The sequence below is a fragment of the Protopterus annectens genome, chromosome 17.part0 (assembly GCF_019279795.1).
Source record: "Protopterus annectens isolate FY-2018-M chromosome 17.part0, PAN1.0, whole genome shotgun sequence".
NCBI classification, from domain to species: domain Eukaryota; kingdom Metazoa; phylum Chordata; order Ceratodontiformes; family Protopteridae; genus Protopterus; species Protopterus annectens.
In genome coordinates, this window is record NC_056751.1 from 574,007,007 (window position 1) to 574,030,044 (window position 23,038).

The 23,038-nt window shown below is 37.9% G+C and overlaps 1 protein-coding gene across 1 annotated transcript in view; it reads left to right on the plus strand.

Moving 5' to 3' along the window:
* LOC122791459 (cytosolic carboxypeptidase 2-like) overlaps positions 1–23,038 on the plus strand; it is a 783,816-nt gene that overhangs the window by 728,155 nt on the left and 32,623 nt on the right. Inside the window, exons 16-17 of the mRNA XM_044059204.1 lie at positions 3,100–3,213; positions 7,466–7,541. Coding sequence (XP_043915139.1) covers positions 3,100–3,213; positions 7,466–7,541 — 190 coding nt within the window. The remainder of the gene's footprint in view (positions 1–3,099; positions 3,214–7,465; positions 7,542–23,038) is intronic.

Consider the following 23,038-nt stretch of genomic DNA (forward strand, 5'->3'; position numbering starts at 1 on the left):
GATGAACAACCCAGATTTAACTATAAGAATAAGCTTCCAATTGGGTTTAACATTATGCCTCACAAACTCACAAGTATACATCTAACTCCCAATACTAACACTATTCCTTGCAACAGCTGGGTAATCAATGCACCTACATCAATACTGATGTACAGTTCACATCACCAATTACAGGACAAACCTTCTCCTTTTAACAGGCTCCAATTGTAGAACAGATAATGTGGTCTATTTGGCTCCAGTGTGAGTTCTGTAATTGTTTTCTATATAGGAAACAAATAGACAGCTAAGAGAGAATAAGGGAACACAATTGCATAAGAACAGGAGATGAACGGAATGCCCTGGCTAAACACGTGCTAAAATAGAGGGATGGGCATACTTTTACCTTTTTTGTTATACAAAGTATTACTCCTGCACGCAGAGGAGGGGGATGTGGAGACACTTACTTTTAGAATATGAACCAGGTGGATTATTCGATAAATCTGACCACCCTCCAGGTCTGGAATGACAAAATTAACATTTACCCTTCCTTAAGAAAAAGGAGGCTAGGTAGAGTCAAAACATTGTTAATTATCAGATATATATGTATAAAAATCTCTTTTATTTACAATACCATTTTTAGATTGCCAAACTTATGGGTATTCTATTTTTGATATGACCTAGATGCAATAGGTCTAGAATTATAGTTTTAACTAAGCATATTTATGCCTCATATTCTGATTTCACTTAACCGGACATATATATGACAAGGATTTTATATATCTACTAGTATGTATTTCCTAGTTAATTATAACACATTTTCATACTAGTATCAGTTGAAAATGATTGTGTGCTAACTCTCAGTTGAAAAGTGTATTATGCCCACAGGATACTAAGTTATAACGCCATCTGTGGCCTATGGACAACATTGCATGCATTTTGCAAGGAAGTAAAATACAAACAATGTTTAAACTATTTTAGAGACATAGAGATGTTATGCCATGTCATATATATCCTCTATATTTTTTTACAAGCATCAAATAGAACTGTTGTATATTATATAATGCTGTTTCAGGCATGATGTCACCACACCATTAGGTTTCTGAATTGTTATTTTGTATTTTTACTAGTATCAGTTGAAAATGATTGTGTGCTAATCCCTCAGTTGAAAGTGCGTATCAGGCCTTATTAGATATTAAGTTATAACACCATCTGGTGGCCTATGGATAATATTGCAAGCATTATAAGGAAGTAAAAAATGTTACAAACAATGTTTAAACTAGTTTTAGAGATGTAGAGGGATGTCATGCCATGTTATATATATCCTTTATATTTTTACAAGCATCAAATATGAATTGTTGTATATTATAACAAAGTTGCTCAGGTATGATGTCAACACACCATTAGGTCTCTGAATTGTTATTCTGTATTTTTAAAATACTTCAGTATTGAATTTTAATTGTTTAATTATTTTAATTGAACTGACTATTTGTGGCTGTGCCTTCTTTAATTAATTTGTACAGTCTGAAGAAGCCCTCCATAAGGATAAGCAATTGACAAGGAACAATGGGAGGATGGAAGTATGGCTCCCAAGTATGCAACAAAGTCTAGAATGTTTAGGATTTTTGCTTGGAAGTGTTTGCATAGATATTTGTAAACCCCAAGCAGACTCTTCAAATCAAAACAAATCAAAAAAGATTTTTTACTCGGGTAGATTGCAAATATTGGAGGTGTGATAGGAAAGAAAGATGTAATTGGGAACATATTTTTTTGGTAGTGGAATAAGTTGGTAGACTTTAAAAAATTTCCTGTAGACTACTCTGTCAGAAATACTGAGTGAGAAAATCAATGTAAATAAGAAAATGATTTTTTTGAGCTGTAATACAGAATCAGGATTGCTTAGACATAGTAAGGCCTTGCTGAGTTTAATTCCGGTGGCTGCCAAAAAAATAAAAATTACTAGAAAATGGAAATCAAAGTTTAAACCAACTGTAGTAGAGGTAGTGAATATAATAACACTGTTAAAAGAACTGAAAGTGGGATCTTTAGAAAAGTGTAGGAGCAAATTACATAGAAAAAATGGGAATGATGTTTGGAGGAGGAATGTGGTTTAAGGGAAGGCAGGAATTGAATGAGCTATGTAATGTCTGACTGACTGTGACTGTTTAGAAAATTATATGTGATGTATAATGTTTGCAACTGAAAATGTCACTGTGGTTTGTTTTCATTTATATAAATGTACGGTTGCCTATGTCATAAGTGATAATTCAATAAAGATGTTTCTTGTTAAAACAAAAAAAAAACATACAAGGAAACCATCATCCTAGGTGAAGTAAATATCGATTAGCAATCTTATTTCAGCTCCCGACCCTACGTTTCTGATAAGTCAATACAACTTCACACAACTCTTCGCCACTCCAATCAGATATAAACAAAAACCTCCAATCTATCTTCTAGTCTAGACTGGGCCATCATATTTGACCCAAGTAAAATTGCCTGGTACTCTCCTTAAGTCTTTGAATGACCACCTTCCAAACTTTCTTAAAAGATTGTAAACTGATCACCACTACAACACAGTCCGCAACTTAAATCATTTTAACAAATATATATTCATATATACTGGAAGCTTGAAAATGGCTTCTACTCAAACTCTCCCTCTGGATGAAGCACTTGCATATTTTAATGACACCTTTTTCCTCTCTATTAAACCAGTCAGTCCCAGCTAGACACAAAAGAGTCAAATTTAACCCCACCCCTTGGCTCACAAAAACTACTGTTGAAGGTTTTAATTTATCAAATTGTCACTGTCACCCTTTAACACAACTGTACTGCTGTATATAATTTAATTTTTATTTTAGCGAAGACCATGATCTACTCGACAGAAGCTCTTGCTTTTAACAACAGTCTAGGACCTTAATCATAGTTAAATACTTGCTCAGTCACATAGTTTACTAGCAGTAATTTTACTTGCATTTTTTTCAAATGAAAGCTAAGCTGTACTGACAGTTATAAAATAAACCATTTGTTTCATTTGCCAAATTACTCAGTTTTGCCCTATAACTCTGACTGCTGTAGCTGTGTTACTAATTTTGATGTAATATATGTACATTACTTGTCTCATAGATGAATTCTCGTGTCTTAACTGGTAGTTCTGGCACTGTCTCCTGGGCAACCCTGCCATGTTCCGAAACATCTTTCAACAGTAAAGAAAATTATATGGACAGCAAAGTGAAACAGGTAAGCTTTGGTTTGCAAGTTTGTTTGACCAGTTTGTATTTTTCTTTGCCTTTCTCCACCTCCATTTTGTTTGTAGACTTACCCTTTCTAACTTTCCATGCTTCCTCATTCAGCTGTGATTTCTCCTCCATGTTAACCACCTGCTGCTATCCATATCAGTCCTGAAGTCCACCTTGAAATTTACCATGCTGTTCGGTACTCATTACTTTTCTCTAGTTTTCTCACCTTAAAAATGTCTGTGTTTTTGTAAGTCACATCTATAACTATGCATTTGAAGTACATAAGAGACTAAATTTATACTCTTACAAAATTACAAGAAGTTTCAGTGCTACATTGTATTTACACAGCTTTCCTCCGTTAGAGTACTTTCTTCATTACAGCACTTTTGGAGAAGACACACCAGTCTTGTGGTCTTTGGATGATATTTTAATATGGTATAGTTTAGTTTTCTGGAGGGAAATTTTATGTGTTTCTTATTACCAAAAGTTGACATTGCCTTTTAGTTATATTTGGTGAGTATTACATTAAGGATTTATCTCAATGACAGGAGATCATGACATTGATTTCACAAAAGCCTTTGATCTAATTGACCATAGCTTAATATTTGACAAACTAGCTGAAGTAGGCATTATTGACAATGCAGAAAACTTTGCATTTTAGATTTCCTCACCAATAAATCCTTCAAGGTGAAAGTGGGTGCCACCACCTCTGAAACAGTTCCTGTTATGAAGTGAGTCCCCCAGGGTTCCACCCAAAAACTTGTACTCAATACAGCAAAAACTGAATCAGTGCTATTTGGAACCAACCAGAAATTAGCCAAAGCAACCAGCTTCCTTAATATTAAAAATCTCACCATAGAAACTATTGCATCCTTCAAATATCATGGCATTTATCTAGTCCAATCTCTGAACTTTCAATTACACATTCAAAACATGCAGAAAAAGATCAGTACTGTTCTGGTCAAACTGTTACCTTGTCTGCCTAAGCCAATCAAAACTGCTATAGGCAAAGGAATACTCTTACCTCTACTTGAATATGGACTACTCATAGTAGCTGCAGCATCAAAGAAAAATGCCACCACCTTGTAAACTGCCTCCATTAAAATCTGCCAGTGACTTCCCCGTTAAAGAACACCACTGTCTAGCTCTCACAAAAAATGAATGGCTCCCAAAACATTTGAAAAGCAACCCCCTACTTGGATCACTAATTCACAGTTCTTTCTCCTGAGACATCTTCCCTTCGCACTCATAAACTCTTCATCAGGACCCCCACATGTAATCTCAGGGGTGTCTCTCAATCTCAAACCCCCCAGCCCAGTAACTCCAAAAACTAAACTTCATTGCACTGACCATGCATTCTCCATCCTAGAACCTAAACTCAAGATGTCTGCAACAACTGGAAAGGCCACAGAAATACCTCACTAAAAGAATCACAGGCCTAAAGCAGATGCCCTACGCTGACCGCCTTAAAAAACTCCAGCTATACTCTGTCGCATATCGTCTACTCAGAGGCGATCTCTGCTTAACATACAAGGCCATGTCAAACCCAGAGCTGTTGGACATGCTTCACATAAAGAAATCCCAATCCTTCAGAGCCACACGCTCCAGGGATCTAAACCTTGTCATCACAATAAACAAAACATGCTGGAGGGATAGGTTCCTGACCCAGAGACTCCCCAGACTCTGGAATAGATTGCCCATACATGTCAAGCAGAGTGCCTCTTTGGCCCTCTTCAAAAGGAACCTTGACAATTGGATGGGAGAAAGGAAATTCACCCCGGGGATCACGTCAGTTGCCCTGCTAGACAGGGGTCCAGGGAAGTAAATAGTGTGGGAAGAAATAGCCAGGGAATTGTTATGGCTAGGCTTGTATAGGCCCTAGGGCTGATAGCCTAGTACCAACCTATGAACCTACAAACTATAGCACTCCATTCTTCTCCCAGTCAGAGATGTCTTCAGTCAGCAATTCAAAGAAAACTTCTTCACCCAAACATGGTGAAGCTGCCACTTGCACAGGTTATATTACATGAGCCCTGCAGCTCTCTCACATATATTATCCCTATTTCATGCTTCCTTATCTCATCTTGTCATCCCTTCACTTACTGCCTCTCATTCATCCTACCTCCCTCTTCTCTTTGTATCTCTCACACTTCCTCTCCTTTCTACTCCTGTTCCCTCTGCACAACTCTCTTACCATTTCTCTGTCTTCTCCCCATGGTACCCTTTCCTGCAACTGTTTACACTCACCTCTTCCAATGTCTTCATATCTCTCTAAATAATGTAGCGTAAGCCATCTCAGTCATTACAGCTATATCTTATCGAGAAAGTTCTGCTAAGTAGATCTCTTTTTCTCCATCTATGTTTTGAACAGTGTAAACTGCTTCTTGAACTAAGTGTTGTAGCATATTCTTGCATCTGTAAATATATATGTTCATTTTGTATGTAATCCTATTCACCTGGGCTGTGTCTGCAAATAGTCCATTGAAATCAGTGTACTACCCTGGAAAACAAATATAAATAAATCAATATGACACAACTGATAATCTGTTTCACTTCATGTAGTCTCTTCACTGTTGGCTGTCACAATTACTGTACTGTCATCATTTGCTGTTTGTAAAAATCTTTGGTAAATGTTTTACCCGCATACATAAACACTGAGAGGATTTAAGTGGAGGAGAAGAAAAGAGGAATAAACAGGAAGGATGTGTTATACACAGAGGTGCAAAGGTAGCATTGTCGCCTCACAGCAAGAGGTTCTCCCATTCGATTCTCGGCTAGAGAACGCCTTCTGTGTGGAGTCTGCACATCCTCCCCGCGATCGAATGGCTGGCGTTCGAAAGACATGTGTGAATGGGCATGCCTTCCTTGAAGGTTGGGCATCAAGCTGGCACCTTGGTACCGTAAAAATCTACTGCCAGTCATTAGCAAACCGGAGTTCCACTATGGCGACCCCTAACTGGGAAAAGCCGAAAGAAGAAGAATTGTTGATAATCAGCCATGGCAGTTATAACAACAGTTCTTACTGCTCCTAATAGAAATTAGATAGGAATGGTGTTGTAAGATACACCCATCCCTCACCTCCTGCACATAAGTAATTTTCAAAACTGGAGCTGCCTTGGAATCTTGCAACCAAACAGCCAGTCTGCTGTCGAAGAAAGCTGGCAAGTTTTGTAACCAGTGATGTAATAATATCCACCTTTGAATGTACCCTACTAGCTTTTTTGTGGGGGTCACTCATCAAGTTAATAAGCCGGTCATAGACAGATCACAGCAAATTATACTTCTTGACAGATGGCACTTGGAGACAGCATCACTCTGAAGCAAGCTGTTTACCCGCTGCTCCTGACCCAGACTTCTAGCAGGACATTATTATATGAAGTGTTAAACCAGAGCTGTTAAAGATCATTGCTAAGAATCCTTATATTAAAAGCTTCAAGAAGACCACTAAGATTTAACTCCAGCAAAGAGACACCTTTACAGTCCACTGCAAGCATTCCAGTGGTCCTCTTCCATACTAGATCCTGAGTTTGGAATGTATTTTTTCATGAAGTCCCTTCTCTGCCCATCCATCCAAGTTTAATAAAAGCAATAGGTTCAAACAGGTTCAAGGAATACTAGGTAATCAATTTGCAGACTGTTACATACCTAGCCAGTAAACAGTCAATGACCAAGGATGAGAATCAAACCCTGTACTTTGTGGCTGTGAGGTAATACCTTAACCTTTATGCCAGTCTCCAACCCACATTAAAATGTGTACCTCAGAATCGAAGTTGCTTGTAAATGTAAGGGCTTTAGTGACTTAACTGCAAGCTTAACTTGGGACTGTAGGTTTTGTTAGTTAACTGCTCCACATACTAATCTGAATACATGAGCTGGAAATAATTTGTATTTTTTATGTATTCTTTTTATTTATCAGAACTGTTTGCATATGTAGTCTGACTGTTCTGAGGTGCAGAATTCCAGTCATTAGAATTTCATCAGAAAACACTTTAAGCAGCAGAGGCAAGCAAGCTCAGTACTTATTTGAGAATGCATCAGTTATACCAATGTTAGTGTCACATTGTAATTGTTGGAATAAAGTATGTTACTGTGAAGCATAATCTGCTACAACTGAACCTTATATTATAGGACAAAATTGATTTTGTAAAAGTATCATGTTAATGATATGTGTGACATAGCTGCATTCATAACGTATTATCACACTTTTTCTGAGGATTTTAAATGGGTCAATCCTTGCATATTTTTTTATGCAGAATGACTATCTTGAGGCCATAACTGCAGCCTACTTGAAAAGCAATGTACTGGCAACAAGCAACGAGCTTCCTAAAGGTGCGTACTTGTGCTTCTTTTCTTATTTTTGTTTGTTGTATCCTTGTTTGTTACAAATGAATTTATTAAACTTCAGTTCTGTGCTGATCAGCCAGATAAGTGATGATTATCACTGGCATGCTTCTGCCTAACAGTGAATGGCAGCAGGCACTGAATCGCCGACATTAGAGGCTCTGTATAGAGAGAGAGGAGGCATCATTTCACCACTACTACTGTTTTCTGTGCCAGTGGTTTAGAGAAATAAATCCCTGCATGAGCACTTGACAGGACATGCTGGGAGGATGTGTGCGCCCATCCACGGGTTGGGGGGTGGACGTCACAACACACTTTTAGTAGTGTTCTGCCTCCCCATTAATGCTGAGCATTGAAACACTCCTTCCACTGTCTGCAAATACAGGGACCAAATGAAAGGCAACAGTGGCCCTGTTGTAGAACTTTCAACAGATTGTTCTAAGTTAGATGATCATATACCTTGTCCAAGTCCACAAAACACAGTTAGGTAGTACTGGCAAACTCCCACAATTCCTCCAGTACCTATGCAAGGAAAAGAGTTAAATCACTGTTTCTTGGCCAGGATAAAATATGCATTAATCTTCCCATTGTTCCATGGTCAAGATGTAATGTGGAATACTCTTCCATGGCTACACATCTGCAAGTCGAACAGCATGAGCATCATCTGGGTGACAGAAATATAAACTTAGTCATGGACTCAATCAAAACATGCTGGAGAGACAGATGTGCATCTCAGAGACTGCCCCTTCGTTGGAGCAAGCTTTCTATTCACAGTAAGCAGAGCCCTTCCGTGGCCTTCTTCACATGCAGTTTGGATTAATGGATGGGAAATCACAAATTCACACCTGGGGTAGTGCCTGTGTCCCTTATGGACAGGGGCAATCTGTAAGATACTCAGTGCACTGGCACAAATCCATACCATCCTCTTGCCTCAGGGGCCATATATTGGGAAAAATTGGGTTATATTGGCTAGGCTTGTAAGGTCCCCAAAGCCGTTAGCCTAGTAATCTCCTATGAACCTGTGAACCTATAAGGATAGAATCTGTGCAACTGTTCCCACTGTTTATTGGTCAAGATGGTATGTGCAGAGTTTCTCCCACTGTTCCATGGTTTGGATAGAATCTGCTGTCCAATGATGCCTCCTTTCAATTACCTTAGCATAGGCTTTCCTATGTAGGCCAAGAGGCATGATCTTCCTTTAGCTGTTACACAATCTCCTGTTTCCTTTTTGAAAATATAGACCAACACCTCAGTTTCCCTCTCCATATGTACTGCCCTGCCTTCTATACAGCTGTTAAAATGCATGCTAACCATGACACCCTAGAAATATCCAACACCTTTAGCACTGCTGTGGCCAGATGTCAACTACTGTCTTCAGTATTGCAAACCAGGAACTACTCACAACATTGTCCTAATTTATAACAAATGGATCTACTCCTACCAGCTTCATCTGACATTCATAATTGATTCATTTTCCCCCATTTTTTCTACATAGGGTCAGATGTTGTGTCAGCTGTCACCATCACTTTGGAATCAGTGCTATTCTCCTACCTTCAGCAGTCATGCCTGACAGTCTCAGGTCTTCTCTCACACAATCCATCCACCTCCTTGCTTCATGCTCTCATTTCCTTTTGTCTTCTTTGTCTCTCCCAAATCATCTTTACAGATTGTCTTCTGCTTTACTGCATGTGCCTGAACCACTGTATTAAGTTCTCTTTGACCTTCTCTGCAAATGGAGCTACTTTGGTTTTTGTTCTGATGCCCTCATTTCTTCATCTTTGCCTCAGTGTGCAACCTACCACATGTCTTAGGCATTTCACCTGCGTCACCTCTAGCTTCCTCAACTGCTTTACTTTTACTGCCCATGTTTCTGTACCATACAGTAGTACTGGTTACACCAGTGTTTTGTACACCTCATTTTTCAGCTTCTTTGGCATTCTTATGTGATACAGTACCCCTGACACTCTGTGCCACCTGGCTGCAGTGCCTCTGATTCTAGCTTTGACCTTTTCATTCAGATTTCCCGTCTCCCAATCACCCCTCCCAGAAACTTGAAGCTGTTAACCTGTTCCACTGTTTTCCCTTCTATCTCAGTTCTTAGCTTCTTCTGATTTCCCTCATTTGCTGCCATTACAGCTGTTTTATCTGTACTCCATTTCATCCCATGTGCGTTTGGTTTTGCATTACAGTCCCCTATCCTTTGTTGAAGTTCTTGCTCAGAGTCTGCCTGTAATGCCATAATGTCTGCATACAGAAACTTTGTTGATCTATCCTCTCCAACCTGTTTGTTAATGTAGTCCATCCACACATTACTTTCTCAAAAAAATGACATGTCCAGTGGTCTGCAAAACGTTTTTTTTTCCTGCATGTTCTGCAAATGTCACCAGTCTGTCAATATTTCTCCACCCATACTTAGACCAGCTTAGTCTATGGTTCCTGCCATCCAAAACTCATGTTCTTTGTCCTTTCCAGACTCTTTCAACTTCTACGTTTTCTTGCAGTAGCTACTGTTTTTCTAAATTCTCAGCACCCATCTTGTCAAATCCAGAGACTCTCCCCATTATAGTATGAAAGATCTGTTTCTTTAATTTAACAGCTTTACTCACCACTGGTATCCACCATCATGTCCCTGTTACCATTATCACTGATACCAACCACCCTTTTGCTAGTTGCATGCTACTATCTCAAATACTAAGGTGTTCGTTAAGGTCCATTTGGGCTGCATGCTGCTATCTCAAATACTAAGGTATTCATTAAGGTCCATTTGAATGCCTCATCCTTAAGCTCCTCTAGTATAGCAGAGAAACTCCTATGGATATGGAAGTGGAATTCATCCTACATAGAATCATCTGACAGGCTTTCCTGGGACACCTCCACTACACACTAGGGTTTCCTGGGTCTCTCCATTTGCTGCTTTAACTGTGTGACTCAACACACCTTTAAGAGGTGAATGCTTGACAGCTAAGCAGTTATAGTAACTTGAATATCCATAATGTATAGCATTAAGTTTGATGACCCAAATTCAAAGTTAATCATTGATTTCTGTCTAGAGGTGCTCTGGTGCAAAGTAGACATGCAAGGTGCTTTGTGTTGGGCTTTAGTGGTGCTGCGAAGGGGTCTGAACCCATGCTGAGTGGGGGGAAAGGAGTTTTTTGTGTATGATGAATTTATGAAGTTGAGAGTGAATACATTTTTCCAATATTTTTGATATAGGAGGCAGAATTGCTATGGGTCAATAATTAGAGATGTCTGTGGAAGGACAGCCTCTGTGATGTGGGAGGAAAAAGATTTTTTTTCTACAGGTGGGTGACATAGTTTTCTTTTATTGTCCAATTTATTAGTATGGATAAATAATATGCTGTTATATCTACCACAAGATTAATGTATTCTGGAGGGAGATGGTTATGGGTTAGGGTGCTGGGCTTCAGTTTTTGAGAGTTTCTGATAGTAGAGGTAGAGACAGGTTTGAGAGAGAAAGAGAAAGCTTGATATGTAGTTTGGGGTGTTGTTGGTGGTGTTTTTAATTAAGGAGGTTACTGATTGGGTAAAGTAGGAGTTACATTGTGCAGCAACTCGTAGGATTTGCTCTAAGTTGGAGGGTGTATGCTTGGGTGGTTTTCATGTGGTTATAAACTCTGGCCCAAAAAGATTTGGACTTCTGCTTATCCTGAAGATTGGTATAATTTTCTTATAAGATGCTTAACTTGGTTTTTAAGACATCTGAGATGTTGTAGGTTGTGAGCTGTTTTGCATTAAAAGTATTTTTTCCACATGCTGTCTATGGTTTTCATTAATTCTTTGGTGGTTTTGCACAGCCATGGAGCAGATTTGATTTTTATTCTTTTAGTTCTGATAGGGACTAGATTGTTAAGGACATTTAGAAGGATGGTATTGAATTTGAGTACAGCATTATGTAGGAGATGGGTTTTAAATATGGACCTGTTGCAGTGACATAGGGTGGCCAAAATGTTTAAGGGTAGAATAGAATTTGGTTAAGTTGTGAGCCATGTTGCACTTGTTTGCATATTATTTGTTTTTTTTTTTTTTTTGTCTTCTTAAATAGTTTGGAAGGTCATCACTGAAAAAACCTAGTAATGTGCCATTTGATGAATATTTTTCAGGTTGGATTGTAAGTATCCAATCTAAGTTTGATTCTTTCGAGACGTGTTTATTGTATCTAGTGGGGGTATTGATGATTTGGAAAAAGCATAGAGTTGTATGGTGTTAGTTGCAATATTGTTATACTTTGTGAACAACCAATATTTACATTTCCTAGTATTAAGGTTTTGTGATGATTAGTGCAGGAGATACAAGAAAGACAGTCTTCCAAGGCTGGTATATTATTGCTTGACGGTATATAGTTCCTTGATGTATATGGTCACCACCACCTTCGTCATCTATAACATTTTCTTGCTCTGTGCAACAGTTTAACACAAGAGATTTTGAAAATGGACGCTGATATGGGGGAAGAAATACAAGAAGTAGAAATTGTTTTAGAGTACCCCTGCTTTGCCATTCAGAATGGCTGAAGAGTTGGGTGGGAAGAACAACTATTCTCAGGGACAAAACAATTGGCAGTACCCACTGAACAACAAGAAAGTCAGAAAATGTGGTACCCAACCACCTTAGAGGAGTTAAAATGATTAACATAGTTAAAAATGACAAGGGTGATATTTTTATGTACAATTGCAGTTCTACATTGATAGAGGAAAAACACTAACTTTTTTGATAGGAATTTAACATTTATTCCTAACAAGCAATTAGATATGGTTTCCACTGTAATTGATTAGAAAGTTATTTGTATGAAAAATAAATTTAGAGATAGACTTCGCTGAAAAAGATCAAAGTGTTTTAAAAGGGGCTGAAAGTATGATTTCAGGGTTTAGTAAATTTAACACCATTCCCCATTCTGGTATTATAGACAAGCTCACCAGCCTGAACATAACCCCCTACGTCACAAGATGGGTTGCCTGTTGGCTCATGAATAGAATCATCATGGTGAGAGTTGAAGGCTGTAGGTCCGACTCTAAACCAGTTACAAGTGGCATCCCCCAGGGCTCAGTCCTGGGACCCCTCCTGTTCGGTATATACTTCTCAGAGGTACAGACAGCCACAGAAGGACTACGGCTGACAAAGTTCGCAGACGACTGCAAACTGGGGGCCATAATTGACTCTCCAGCTGATACAGACATCCTCCAGAAGGGTCTCACTGAGACGGATACCTGGCGTCAAAATCATGACCTCAAGCTAAATGCCAAAAAGTGAATAGTCATCCCCTTTGTAAAAAACAAAGTACCCGTGAAATACCACATGAGTGGTAGTCCCCTAATACAGAAAATGCAATAAGGGATCTGGGGACCCAAGTAGATAGTAATCTCTCCTTTGATAATCATATTGCGAAGATGGTTAGAAAATCCTTCTATGTGGCCCACCTAATCACAAAAGGGTTTGCATGTAGAACAAAAGAGGTTATTGTGCCCCTCTACTCATCACTCATCAGACCCATCATAGAATACAATGCCCCATTTGGGATGTACCTTACAATGCACCTGCAACAGCTGGAAAGACCACAGAAGTACCTCACCAAGAGGATTACTGGCCTCAAACATATGCCCTATGCAGCCCGACTGAAGAAACTTCAGCTGTATTCAGCTGCATACTGCTTACTCAGAGGTGATCTCTGCCTGACATACAAGGCCATGTCCAACTCAGAATTGATGGACATGCTCCACCTAAAAAAAAAAAAAAAAATCCCTAAGAGCCGTACGCTCTAGGGATCTAAACCTCACCATAGTGATAAATATGATGTGCTGGAGGGATAGATTCCTGTCCCAGAGACTCCCCATGCTTTGGAACAGGATTCCAATCTACATTAGGCAGAGCCCCTCAGAGAAACCTTGACGAGTGGATGGGAAACAGAAAATTTACCCTGGGGATCACTGCAGTGGTTCTGCTGGACAGAGGCACAGGGAACTAATGGCTCTGCTGGACTGAGTCACAGGGAACTATTCTAAGGCGGCAGCGAAAGCCAACACATTCTGGCTAGGCTTATAGATGCCCTCAGGCAGATGGCCTAGTACTTAACTATGAACCTATAATCTGCCTACCACCCCATCTTGTTATTTGAGAAAATATGTAAAAAGGGCATTTACTCGTTAAGAACAGGTGGTTAAAAGATATACAACACATGGAATTTGACTTCCAAGGATTGGAAATTATTAAATGAAATTTGTTCTAATAAAGACATAGAATAATGAAACCGGACACAGAGGTTGTTTAGTAATAATGGGCTACGTAGACTAAGTGGATCATATGTTTAAGATTTTGAACAGTGGGGGTTATTCAGTAGTATCCTGGAATGAGCTACACATTTCGTATGCTAAAATTGATAGTGTGTTGTTGGACTTGTTTTTGAGGGTAGGGATATCCCAGGATGAATATATATATATTTTTTAAAATGAACATTGGCATTCCAAAAATCCATAAGAAGTTAGACGAGCCACCTTTTAGACCTATAGTGAATGCAAGGGAGTGAAAAACATGCCCTGGTAAAATTTGAAGACCTAGAACTAAAGGGTATGTGTTCAATGTTTAAGCACGTGTTAAAAGACTCATGCGAGTTTTAAAATGGCTGACAAAATGTTATTTAGAGAATCTCTTATATCTGTGACAGTGGATGCAGAGGACCTCTATTCGGTGATCCCTCATGATAGAGGACTTGAGTGGTTCCAAAATATGGTAGTAGAATATTCAAATTTATCGGAGTTAAAAATAAGAGTGATAGTTTGATGTATGGAACAAGTTCTTTTAAACAACTATTTTATATATGAGGGTGAGATTTTTCACCAAAACGCTGGATAGCTATGGGAATGGTCTGTGCCGCAACTTTTCCGAACTTAGTTTGGGTGGCTTGGGAAGAAAATATATTTTTAACAAAGCATATTCACAGCACTGGAATTAGTACTCAAGATTTTTGGATGATATTTGTATTTTCTGGACTGGGAGTTAATGCATTTTAGAAGAATTTCTTGAATACATAAATTCAACAACTGAATTTTTGAACTTACATTTTCTTAGTCTGATAAGAGTGTCAAGTGTTTAGATGTAGAAATGTGGTCAACCAAAGGTTTACTTCTACGATTTATCATAAACATAGTTATTTCAGCACTCTCTTACACTATGATAGTTGCCTCCCATTAAAGCAAAAAAGAACTGTAATCAAAGGTCAGATGGTAAGGATAGCAAGAATGGTCTCAGACCAAGTGACCTTTGAGGAGGATCTTAATAGATTAAAAGATATGTTTGTTTGGAGGGGGTTAACCCTTAGTTTTATTACAAGACGTTTTTACTGAAATATTGAGTAAGAGAGTGATAGTTATTTAACCCCACTCCTAGGAAACAGGAAAGGTATAACAAATAATTAGTGAATAAGGATGATTTGGATAAAGCTTACAACAGAAACTTGATTACTACATTTATGGTGGATGGTAAGCAAGTTAAATAACATTATATACAAGAATTGGAACACAGTGAGATCAAGTAGGAATATAGGAAAAAGCTTGAACAGCAAGCCAGTGGTACCAGATAGGAGGCAGCAAATTACATTGCTTACATATAGGTGAAGAATGATCCCAAAAATCAAAGGGTTAAGATGGGAATTAGTAAAAGTTTTTTTTTTAATCGTGAAATGTCTGAGTTAGTATACATTGCTTGGTGTTCAGTATACAAAGTTTTTTTACATGGGTAAAACAGAAAGGATGTCTCGAGAGAATATACGAATACTTGTATGATATTAAATGAATGAAATTAACAAATGCTTTAGCTAAACATATTAAAAGGAACGTAGGTCAGTATCTTAGATTTAGAGTTTGAAAAAAAGTTTACATGATTTTTCAGGAAAGTCCATGGAAAGAGCATCTCAAAGCACATGAACTACATTGGCAAATTAGGCTGACAGCCAACACTTTACCAGGAATTAATGAACAAATTACAGATTTGATAAGGGAATACATTCAATTATACAGTGTTACTCAGGAGAAGTATTTCTTTAAGGAGATGTGGTAACGGCTGTGTTTTTACTTTTTTAATGTGTGATTTATGAACTGGAAAACTATTGGTTGAAATTAATCATGTGATTTGTATACTAAGCATTTTAAGAGAAGCAATGTATGGTGGAGTTTATTCTGATGAAGTCTCAGCTACTTTAAGTGAGGCAAAAGTGCTTAATAAACTCTCTTTTTTTACTACTAAACTTTATCTGGTTCTGGATTATTTACATTGATGTTTATCACTTTTTTGATTTTGTTAGTTGGACTAACTTAGGTAGTTGCCACCTTTGCAACAAAATACAGTGGTGTCCCAGAAGCCTATGGGACTAATAGAACCAGAAGGTATTATGTTGATTCCTTCTGTCAGGAGAAAGTTTTCCTGATTATCCCTGCAAGTTGAAGACAGCCAGGAGATGTCTTTTGGGATTCCAGAAGGAGCGCAGACTCTGACTACAGATACCTCAAACATAGCCATGAGGAGGCATATATGATCTGCCATTATACATCATGTGGAATGATTCCCATGATAACCAGACATATCAGTCTAAAACAGATGATGGCCCTGATTCTCTTCTTGAGAATCCCCTACTCTGATAGCCAGGGGCATTGTAAGGTATTAGCAGGAAGCAGCACATTCATGTGGTACATAAGCACACAAACGTGTGCATGCTCCTACCAGCTGTGACTAGCAGCTAAGCAAACAAAGGGGTGTGTGTTTCTCCCAGATATGCCTAATAGCTAAGCAAACAAAGGGGTGCATCCTTCTACCGGCTATGTGTAATGGCTAAGCAAACAAAGGAAAGCATGCTCCTACCAGCTGTACATAGTAGCTGAGATGATGTGATAAACAGCTTTCCAACTAGATCTGCATTGCCAAATCTCCAACATCCCATCAGACCAGATCTCAGTGGAGGAAAAACAGAAAAAGACTAACTGTGAGTGGACACCTCAAGGTCTTCCACTCTGTGAGATAAAGACAGTGCCCTCCATTGACAGATCTTTTTGTATTGGAGAAGTCTTACCAACTGGAACAGTCTTATTCAGTTACCATTTGAAACAGTCATGGCCAATTAAATCTGCCCCCATCCCTTGGGTAGTGTCTTCCCCCTCATTTTGTCGATCCTCAAGATGCTGAACAAGGTAAAAAACCAAAGCTAAACCAAGAAGCAGGAGACAAAAAATCCAACAGCAATAGCGTACTGTAATTTTAATGTCTGCTTTCGTCACAAGACTTCCTCAGAATACAAAAGCAATTAGACCAGACAACATTTAAATAGATAAAGTGATAATGCATACGTAATTAACAGATAATTAAAGTTAATTTGTTAATTTAACATTACAAAACCACTATCAATTTAAATGAAAATTTAAGTAAAAAAAGCTGTAGTATCACAATCCTTGTTTACATATAATTTCCTATACTTTAAAAAGCACTTGATGTTTATGGCATCATTTAACCCAGGAAATCTATCTGAGTTCAAACGCATCTGCCAAATGGTCTCACGCTGTTCCAAATAGTTTTTATAATCACCCCCTCTCTTGTCTGGGTGTACAACTTCTAACACGGAAAATAAAAATTTCTTAAAAGAAGGACAAATAACAGAATGCTTAAAAAGAGCGTTGGTCTCATCCTTACTACGTATGCTATAAATGTGCTCTCTAATTCTAGTCTTAAGGCATCTAGTTGTCATGCCAACATAAAAAGCAGGACAACTAGAACACAAGCTGATGTAAACTACCCCCTTAGTATTACAATCAGTGTATCCAGGAACCTTCATGGTCTTATCAATAGTTTCTATCCTAATGTAGGGACCCTCAGAAATAAATCTGCACATGTTACAAGTGTGGCAACAGTGCATACCAGTTTTGTTGGTATGTAATGTCATACTGTTAAAATGATGAAATTCTAGGGCTTTCTTTAAATTACAATTGTTTCTAAAAACAAAAGAAGGTTGGTTCCCCAAAGTTTTTTGAATGTCAGAATTACCCTTAATAATCCTCCAATTGTTTACTACAACTTGCTTTATTTGACCACCATCCGAGCTCATATCCAAAGAACAAATAGTATTACTGTTGATGTTATTCACAGGAGTAGTACTGTTATCAGCAGTAACCAAAGACATAGGGCTGTCAAGTAAAGCTTTGAAAGAGCTAGAACGTCTACTTAGAATCTCATCACTCAACTTGATCAACTCAGTTTCCTTGTATCCCCTCTCGGTGAACAAAGAAATAATAAGGTTGAATTCATCAATAAGATCACTGTGCTTAGACGTCATACGACTAGCCCTTATGAATTGTCCCTGAGGGATATTTTTAATAATATGCCTGGGGTAATTACTGAGGTGATGTAAGTACCCATTTGTAAAGGTTTCTTTACGAAAGATTTTACTATGAAATCTAGCCTCAATCTCATCCCAGTATAAAAAAACATCAAGAAAACTAATTTGCAAGCCTACACAACCCTTGATAAACTTCAAATAATCAGAAAATAAATTAATTTCTGAAATGAAGGTATCAACAGTGCTAAAATCACCTTCAATAACAAAAAATAAATCATCAATAAAACGACAAAAAAAATTAATGTTATATTTACTAGTCAACATTGATATAAATTCAAACTCCCACCAGGCCATAACAAGATTTGCGTATGCTGGTGCAGCGGGGGACCCCATGGCCACACCCCTCTTTTGTTGGTAATAAGTTTGTCCTAACAGAAAAAAATTATTTTCCAAAATAATTTCCAAAAAATGTCTAATAGTGGAAATAGCATTGTTTGTTAATCCTATATTCTTTTTAAGTAAAAAATTACACACAGCCTCCACACCTTGAACATGAGGGATGCAGGTGTATAAAGAAACCACATCTATGGTGAAAATAATGTGTCTTGAAGGATCAAAATTCCCACCTTGTAAAAATAACCCAAATTTGTTCAGGAAGTGCCATGAATCTTTAATAAACGAAGTTTCACTGGTTAAAATGGGCCCCAACACAGCATCAATGACAAGTGAAATACCCTCAGTAACAGAGTGTGGTGAAGAAACAATGGGTCTAAGGGGGGGATTTGTTAAACTCTTGTGTGTTTTGGGTATACCAAAAATGACTCCTATGCGTGGTTCTTGCACTGTACAGAAATCATACACATCAAAAGTAATGTCACCAGTCATGAGAAGTCCATAAAGCTCAGAATGAATGAAGCGTTGTCTACGCAATATTTCATGATAGCTAATTGTTTCATACTCTTCTGAATTGCTCAAAATGTCTAACATTTTGTTATTATAAACTTCTTGCCTCATGATGACAATATTGCCCCCCTTATCACTCTTCATAAATCTAAAATCTTTACAATGAGATTTGAGATTATTAAATGCCACTTTCTCATCATGATTTAAGTTATTTGGAGTGTGACACTTAGTTCTCAAAACCTGAGTGATATCTTGGATGCATTGTTCTTCAAATACCCTGATTGTATGATGTAAATGAGGAGTATAATTAGATGGTTTAATTAGGGTCTTTTTTTCTTCATCCGAAAAAGAATTCATCAAGTAAAATAAATTTAATTTCCTTGTGAATTTTTTTATATCAATGATAGTTTTACTAAAATTGGCCCTAGAACTTGGTACAAAATTCAAGCCATATTTTAAAACCTTTAATTCACAGTCAGAAAAACAATAGTCATTTAGATTAATGATGCTAAATTCATCCAACATCGTGTCTAAGTCTCGTCCCCTGATGAGTTCGATCCCAGAAAAGTCCGACTTCTGGTTAAAACAGTTTTCCTGTTGTTGTTGTAAGTCAACTTCTTGTTGAAAAAAGAAGAGGATGTGGTAGTAGTAGAAGGAATGGTTGCCCCAGTCCTCACTTTAGATTTCACTGAGCTGTTAATATTTGAATTTTCACCAGTACTTTCAGTACCAATGTTGTTGGTGTTAAGAGAATCTTCACCAACAGCATTGCTGACACCCAAAGGACTGTCGCTGCCATTGCCATCAACCAGGATAGCAGTAGTCTTAATGGTTGTTTGATTACCAGTCCGGTCCCCAGTGTCATGATCAATAATCTGTTGCCCTAAATCATCGGTACCAGAAACAACTGTGTTGTAGTTCCTTTTACCCCAACTGTTGGAGGTAGGCCCACGGAAATTGCTCCCTTTGTTAATAGGTGCACTCCCCTTATTAGCAAAGTTATTGTAAGCATTATTGTTTTCATAAGAAAAAAGATCACGGGCTAATTTCAATTGTTTACGGCTAGTTACTTCAGCTGAATGCTGTTCAAGTTACTTATAAATGGCATTAAAAAATTCCTTAACATCTGTTTGACATAACAAACTTTTTAATTCACCTTCAGTGAACACAATTTCTTCCTTTAACTCGCTCATCTTAATAAGATTGTTTTCGATGAGCAGTTTCAGAAAATTGATACCAGCGTTGTTAAAGAAAGTTACCAAAGACTTAAAGAAAGGTTGATTGGCAGTAACGCCATTAGGGCACTTGAAAAATCTAAGTCCCTTAGGGACTATGTTTAGCTCAATACAACGCCGAAAGTAACAATTTTCAAGATCCAATGAGCGATATCTCTTTAATAATCTTAATAAGAGACTGCGTTTGTTACTAACATCTGCAGAATTAAGCAACTGGCATGGTTTACCTGTATTGCCGAAAGGATTCACGACTTCATCCAAAAAGAATTGCACTGTCCTGCAGCCAGCTGAATTGTCGGCATGTTTTTTCGCGAAGAAGACGTCTTGGCTTGACAATAATCCCTTTCGCGATTATCTACCAATTCCATGACAGTATCCAACTCTTGAAAGGATGTGTTAGGACTTGAAATGTTCACTACATTCGCGCTTGTAGGTCTCACGCCTGTGCGTTCATGCTCATTGGCTCTTGAAACCAAAAACTTAAGAGAGTTCTGAATATCCACCAAGGTAGCCACTAACAAGTTGTTCATAGTAGCGGCTTCTGAAGTCGGTGTTGGATGAACCGACAAATTTAACAATGGATCGTCACTAGCTTCGGTCATAGCTCCAAAAAACCAATAAAAACAATCGAAAGCAAAAAAATACCAATAAAAAACCAAAGCTAAACCAAGAAGCAGGAGACAAAAAATCCAACAGCAATAGCGTACTGTAATTTTAATGTCTGCTTTCGTCACAAGACTTCCTCAGAATACAAAAGCAATTAGACCAGACAACATTTAAATAGATAAAGTGATAATGCATACGTAATTAACAGATAATTAAAGTTAATTAGTTAATTTAACATTACAAAACCACTATCAAATTAAATGAAAATTTAAGTAAAAAAAGCTGTAGTATCACAATCCTTGTTTACATATAATTTCCTATACTTTAAAAAGCACTTGATGTTTATGGCATCATTAAACCCAGGAAATCTATCTGAGTTCAAACGCACCTGCCAAATGGTCTCACGCTGTTCCAAATAGTTTTTATAATCACAACTAGAACACAAGTAACATGTGCAGATTTATTTCTGAGGGTCCCTACATTAGGATAGAAACTATTGATAAGACCATGAAGGTTCCTGGTTACACTGATTGTAATACTAAGGGGGTAGTTTACATCAGCTTGTGTTCTAGTTGTCCTGCTTTTTATGTTGGCATGACAACTAGATGCCTTAAGACTAGAATTAGAGAGCACATTTATAGCATACGTAGTAAGGATGAGACCAACGCTCTTTTTAAGCATTCTGTTATTTGTCCTTCTTTTAAGAAATTTTTATTTTCCGTGTTAGAAGTTGTACACCCAGACAAGAGAGGGGGTGATTATAAAAACTATTTGGAACAGCGTGAGACCATTTGGCAGGTGCGTTTGAACTCAGATAGACTTCCTGGGTTAAATGATGCCATAAACATCAAGTGCTTTTTAAAGTATAGGAAATTATATGTAAACAAGGATTGTGATACTACAGCTTTTTTTACTTAAATTTTCATTTAAATTGATAGTGGTTTTGTAATGTTAAATTAACTAATTAACTTTAATTATCTGTTAATTACGTATGCATTATCACTTTATCTATTTAAATGTTGTCTGGTCTAATTGCTTTTGTATTCTGAGGAAGTCTTGTGACGAAAGCGGACATTAAAATTACAGTACGCTATTGCTGTTGGATTTTTTGTCTCCTGCTTCTTGGTTTAGCTTTGGTTTTTTATTGGTATTTTTTTGCTTTCGATTGTTTTTATGCTGAACAAGGTGTGACTAGACTCAGCCAGGATCTTTCTGGTAGCCTATCTGAGGCAAGAGAAACCATGGCTTTCCAAGCTGTTCCAATAATGCAAAGTAAGACCCCTTCAGTTCCCACAGATCTGCACCTTCTTGGAGCAAAAGGATGGTGATTTTGGTGTATCCAGAACTGAAGAACCTCAGATTGGCAGCTTGGATGGTATCGAATTCATACCCTTTAAAGATCAGTTTTTCTGTGAAGGTATTATAAGTTTTGCCAGAGGTCAGAATGCTCCACATCAGAACTTCTTGTATTCCCAAATAGATGATGTTCTTCTTATGGTGTACCTCTAAGACAATGGTACCTACAGAGGCTTAACAGCCAAAGGTCCTCCAGTAGCATGTGTGACACTTCCCGGAATGCCTGCCTTAACATGATGTCAGATGGAAGAAGATATCTTTCAGAATAGAATAACTACATTTATGGAAGGGACAAAATACATTTGTGTAGGGATTCTATGTCTGGACTTTAATTTCATAAACCACAGTGGAGATGTAGTTCATCTGCACCCTATTGCATTTCTTGTGCTTCATGGGAATTTAGTTGTAAAATGGAAGCTTTTGGATCCAAACGTCTGATTTAGTTCTCACTACAAGTTGGTTAACTGAATACTCTGAAAGGATTCAGTGTGCTTTATCCATGCATGCTGCACTTGAAGAAGCCCATAAAGGTATTTAACACTTTACTTTTCTGAGGAAGAGAAGGAATAGCAACACATGGAGAAAAAGGTCAGTAATTGCCATCAGCCTAGCTAAAACTTGCCATGTACTAAACATCTTTATAAAGGAACAAGATCTTCCAGATACTGTAGACATGTAGGTTCTGTAATTCAGCTCATTAATAAGATTATGAATTTCACAAGCTACATGGTTCGCTAATAATAGATACTAAAACCATGCTCCCCATCTTCCGATGGCCTCCCAGCTGAATACCCAAAACTTGCAGCAGATTCTATAGCTCTTCCAATTAGCATTCTCATAAACTGATCAGTCTCTGAATTATATGTCCCACAACTATAGAAAAACTCGATTATTACTCCCCTTCACAAAGGTGGTAACACCAGTGATCTGGCCACTCTCCATACTTTCACCTCTATCTAAAATTCTAGAAAAGTGTATTCATTCTCAACTGCTAAAACATCTCACAGATAATAATCTACTCGCACCCACTCAACATGGTTTTCGGCCAGCACATAGCA